This window comes from Nyctereutes procyonoides, unplaced genomic scaffold (genome assembly GCF_905146905.1).
Source record: "Nyctereutes procyonoides isolate TBG_1078 unplaced genomic scaffold, NYPRO_anot_genome, whole genome shotgun sequence".
Lineage (NCBI taxonomy): Eukaryota > Metazoa > Chordata > Mammalia > Carnivora > Canidae > Nyctereutes > Nyctereutes procyonoides.
In genome coordinates, this window is record NW_026575123.1 from 5602700 (window position 1) to 5608375 (window position 5676).

At 48.4% G+C, this 5676-nt stretch overlaps 1 protein-coding gene across 1 annotated transcript; it reads left to right on the forward strand.

Moving 5' to 3' along the window:
* The first annotated feature begins 326 nt into the window (after positions 1–326).
* LOC129517074 (DDB1- and CUL4-associated factor 12-like protein 2) lies at positions 327–1733 on the forward strand. Its single transcript, XM_055336689.1, has one exon. The coding sequence runs from the start codon at positions 327–329 to the stop codon at positions 1731–1733; it is 1407 nt and encodes a 468-aa protein (XP_055192664.1).
* Positions 1734–5676: the final 3943 nt, after the last annotated feature.

Below are 5676 nucleotides of genomic sequence, written 5' to 3' on the forward strand. Positions count from 1 at the left end.
GCACAGGAGAGCAAGAGGGCCTGGGCAGGCGCACTAGGATGTGTCCTCCGGGGGCGGCTCTGGGATCGCGGAGCGCTGGCCCCGGCTGAGGCTCCCCACCGCGGGCTCTGTCCCCCCCCTCCGCCCCCCTCCGCCCCCTCCCAGGCTGGCGTGCGCTACCCGGCGCCCCCCGCCGCTCCCCGCCGGCTCCTCCCGCAGCCTCCGCCCCCTCACACTGGGTCCCCCCGCGGCGTCCCGGTCCCACTCCGACTCGCCGGCCGCACTTCCCGCCCTCGCCTACCCCCGCCGCCGCCGCCGCGCCCGCCGCCGCTCGCCCGCCGCCCACCATGGCCCTGCAGCAAACAGGTAGCAGCAAGCGGGAAGCGCCGGCTATCGAGGCGGGCGCCGCGAGCTCGGCGTCCCAGGGCTCGGCGTCCCCGGGCTCGGCGGCGGCCTCCGAGGGGCGGCCGCTGCCCAGGATGCAGAGGCGGCGGGCGACGCGGCGGTCCCTGGTGCACTACCTGAAGGGCCGCGAGGTGGGCGCGCGGGGCGGCGCGGGGCTGTCGGGCTCCGAGGGCGAGCTGCGCGGCTACGCGGTGCAGAAGCTGCCGGAGCTGCTGAGGGAGCGCGAGCTGGCGCTGGGCACGGTCAACAAGGTGTTCGCGTCGCAGTGGCTGAACGCCAGGCAGGTGGTGTGCGGGACCAAGTGCAACACTCTCTTCGTGGTGGACGTGCACTCGGGCCACATCACGCGCATCCCCCTGATGCGGGCCCGGGCGCCCTGGTTGTCCCGGGCCCAGCCGACCTGCGGCATCCACGCCATCGAGCTGAATCCCTCCAAGACGCTTCTGGCCACCGGGGGCGAGAACCCCAACAGCCTGGCGGTCTACCGCCTGCCCACCCTGGACCCCGTGTGCCTGGGCGACCGCCACGGCCACAATGACTGTATCTTCAGCATCGCCTGGATGAGCGACACGGTGGCTGTGAGCGGCTCCCGCGACGGCACGGTGGCGCTGTGGCGGATGGACCCCGACGTGTTCGAAGGCAGCATCGCCTCGCACAGCGACGCCGGGCTCCCCGTGCACGCCCACATCCGACCGAGGGACCTGCAGACCATCCCCCGGTCCAGCACCAGCCCCTGCAGCTGCAAGGTGCGGGCCCTGGCCTTCAGCGGCAAGAGCCAGGAGCTGGGAGCCGTGTCCCTGGACGGGTACTTCCACCTGTGGAAAGCCCCGAGCCATCTCTCCAGGCTGCTGTCCATCAGGCTGCCCTACTGCAGAGAGAACGTGTGCCTGACCGTCTGCGACGAGTTCTCCCTGTACGCGGTGGGCTCCCAGTCCCACGTCTCCTTCGTGGACCCGCGCCAGGGTCACCAGAACATGCAGCCCCTGTGCTCCAGAGAGGGTGGCGCGGGTGTGCGCTCCCTGAGCTTCTACCAGCACATGATAACTGTGGGCACGAGCCTTGGCTCCCTGCTCTTCTATGACATCCGCGCCCAGAGGTTCCTGGAGGAGCGGGCCTCAGCCAGCCCCGACTCCTCTCCCAGGCCCTCGGGGAGGAAGCTCAAGCTCACCTGTGCAGGCAGAGGCTGGCTCAACCACGACGACCTGTGGGCCAACTACTTCGGGGGGATGCGCGAGTTCCCCAACGCGCTCTACACCCACTGCTACAACTGGCCTGAGATGAAGCTCTTCGTGGCTGGAGGACCTCTCCCTTCAGGCCTCCATGGGAACTACGCAGGCCTCTGGAGCTAGGGATGGCTGCTGTGCTCTCAAAGTGCTCAGATTTGCCTCCCGGGCCCCTCTCACTTTCCTTCCTTTTTTTTTTTTTTTCACTTTCCTTCCTCACGCTGTGTTTGTGCTCCTTAATTCAATGTGCTGTTTGTCTTCCAGGTGGAAAGTGCCCAGCTTACCTGTCCCTAGTGTGTGTGTGTGTGTGTGTGTGTGTGTGTGAGAGAGAGAGAGAGAGAGAGAGAGAGAGAGAGAGAAGAGACGTTTCCTTCAGGCAATCAAAACTTGGCTGTAATACGCTTTTACACTTCTCCAAACCATCTTTCTGAATTCACATTACAAAGACTTTTGGCTAACTCTTACTTGTTTTCTTTGAGTTATGTACTCTTTTTAATGCCACACAGTCATGGTTTTAGAATTTTGTATATTTTCTTTATCTTCGATTTTTAAATTTATTTTTTATTGGCGTTCAATTTGCCAACATATAGAATAACACCCAATGCTCATATGCTCATCCCATCAAGTACCCTCCTCAGTGGCCGTCACCCAGTCACCACCACCCCCCGCCCACCTCCCTTTCCACCACCCCTTGTTCGTTTCCCAGAGTTAGGAGTCTCTCATGTTCTGTCTCCCTTTCTGATATTTCCCACTCATTTTTTCTCCTTTCCCCTTTATTCCCTTTGACTATTTTTTATATTCCCCAAATGAGACCATATAATGTTTGGCCTTCTCCGATTGACTTATTTCACTCAGCATAATATCTTGGATTTTTTTGTTTCTATATTACAATGATATTGTGTTTAGTTATTTTCATTGCAGGTAAATGGTATATTAAAAGCATGCAAACAGGGTTTGTACATCTGTTCTGGAAACTTAGCCATAGTTTTATAGAGCATTGTTCCAATTGGAAAATACATTCCAAGTTCTAGATTACCAAATTTGGAAACATTCCATTTGTAAATTGTAATCTTAGGTGTTTATGGTTTGTAAGTTGTTGGTGCTAAGCATACTTTTTAAAAAAGTTTTTTCTCTTTGAAAAAGAAGTTGTCATAGAATCTTGTTTTTGTATCAAAATCTCAATATGTCAGAACACTTCAGGAATGCAAGGGTTCTGTTGGTTGAATGTTCAGAATTAATCTGAAAAATTAATCTTTTTGTCCTTTGATCCTTACTTAAGTTTTAATGACCTGTTGTTAAATAAATAAATGAATGTGTATTTTTCACTTCTTGCCTTAGTACTATCAAAATTTATGAATATATTTGAATGTTTGTTGTTTAAGGAACTTGCACAGGATTTCAGTGCCATCATTCAAAGCAGGGATTCTAAGTATAAAAATGGAGAATGTATGGCAGGTGGGGCAGAATGTATAATGATACAGGATATAGACTGGATATTTTTGCTGTTTCTGTTTTTAATGCCAAATACTATATTTCAGCATACTTAAAATTTAATTCTAATTCTGCTTAACAGTTACGTCACAAGAAAAACCTGCAAAGGACTAAAATGAACCCAGTCTCCATCCCTTTGGAAAAAGATGCACAATTTGTAAAGTCCAAATTAATAAGATTTTATTTTGTGAATTTCAAAGATTCTTATCTAAAGTAGAATAAATATCTTGTTAAAAAAGAAAGTATTGATGTTGTAGCCCTCAATGTAATAATATACAATTATCAAAGGCACTGGAAGTTTGTTTCAGGAAGATGGTCTGGGGATTAAAATAATTGGGATTAGGTTGAAGATATGTGAGAATATTGGAAGTGAGAAGGGAGACTGGCCTTTCCTCAAAACTGGCCAGGTTATGCTGGCCTTGGATTAGTGTTGTGGCATGTCTGTTTTTTCCGTAAATGTCCTGGCACTCCATTAGCTATGCAGTCAAAATGGGTGGCTCAGCAGTTTAGCACCACCTTCAGCCCAGGGCCTGATCCTGGAGACTCCTGGTGATATCTGAAACCCCTAATGGAAGTTTCAAAGAAGTCAACTTAGCAAACTAGAAATGAAACCCCCATGCTCCATATTTCAAAATCTAGTCCCATGTCAGGCTCCCTACATGGAGCCTGCTTCTCCCTCTGCCTGTGTCTCTGCCTCTCTCTGTCTGTGTGTGTGTGTCTCTCACGAATAAATAAAATCTTAAAAAATAATAATAATAAAATAAAAAAATGCTTATGGTAAAGATGCTAATGGAAAAAATACGGGACACGATTTAACTATACTATATTCACACTATTTTGAAATGAAATTTGATAACAGTATATTATATAATAACTATAACAGTATTTATTATTTATTCTGCACCTCTACCTTTTGTTAATAGGGTACCTCATAGTTTTTTTCTTTATATAGACAATATATTTTTAAACTGTGCAATATGACTCATTTAGTGGGTCATTACTAAATAAAGGTTTACTTTTCAGTGAAATAGAACAGGAAATACCAGTCTACACCACATATAGTAAGTTTTGTATTGCAATTATATGTATGTATATGTATCAGATCTCCACATAATATTTATTTATCAGGGGGCTGCGGCCCAAAAATCCTGAAAAATACCGGTTTAGAAAGCATTTGTATATATTTCCTATGTCAGCCTTTTATTTTATTTTTTTTAATTTTTATTTATTTATGATAGTCACACACACAGAGAGAGGCAGAGAGAGAAGCAGGCTCCATGCACCTGGAGCCCGAAGTGGGATTCGATCCCAGGTCTCCAGGATCGCGCCCTGGGCCAAAGGCAGGCGCCAAACCGCTGCGCCACCCAGGGATCCCTATGCCAGCCTTTTAAAAGAATATTGATACTATCTTCATTTTGGATAGGACAAATAAGCTCAAAAAGGAAAGGTTTAATTAAGGTTCTATAACAATTAAGTGGTATTATTGATGAAGTTTTGGAATATAGGTGAGGTCCAGAGCCGATGACCAAGAAAGAATTCTTGACATCCTTGGAGCAAAATGGTGGTTTTATTAAAGCTGTGGACGGGAAGAGCGGCTGCCCAGAGCCTGTGAGGGGTGGCTGATTATATAATTGAAGAATCGGGGGAGGTTAAGCAAAAATGGAGATTTCAGAAGGACTTTCATATGCTAAGGAGGACCTACAAGATAGTGGAGGTCTTGCCATTGTTAAGTTACAGATTGCTTTTTCCCTCTAGCAAGGCATTAACGTGAAGGCAATTGGAAACTTCCTAAAGACTATCACACGGATACCACGGGGGGGGGGGATTTTTTGCGGGATTGTCAACTATGCCTTGTGCAGCTAGCCCAGTTCCCACATCATTATTAAAGCCAAGTTCTGTATTTTCCCTCCCTTACGCAAAATATGGGTTTTTAACACCTTACATGCTTACCTTTCAGTTAAATCTCTTACAACTGAGTATTACTCACTGAAACAAAAGTTGCTGAAAGCAAAAATTGCTGTAATTACTTTAGAATATAAATGTTAGGGATCCCTGGGTGGCGCAGCGGTTTGGCGCCTGCCTTTGGCCCAGGGCGCGATCCTGGAGACCCGGGATCGAATCCCACATCGGGCTCCCGGTGTATGGAGCCTGCTTCTCCCTCTGCCTGTGTCTCTGCCTCTCTCTCTCTCTCTCTCTCTCTCTCTCTCTCTCTCTGTGACTATCATAAATAAATAAAAAATTTAAAAAAAAGAATATAAATGTTATTTGCATGGTTCTGTGATTGTTAAAAACAAAAGGTATCAATTAAAGTCTTACTTGCCTAGTTCCTGAAGGGAACTCTTTTTTTTTATAAATTAATTTTTATTGGTGTTCAATTTACCAACATACAGAATAACACCCAGTGCTCATCCGTTCAAGTGCCCCCATCAGTGCCCGTCACCCATTGACCCCCACCCCCCGCCCTCCTCCCCTCCCACCACCCCTAGTTCATTTCCCAGAGTTAGGAGTCTTCATGTTCTGTCTCCCTGAAGGCAACTCTTTAGCCAAATCTGATTTCTGCCCAGTGCCCTGAAGGTCA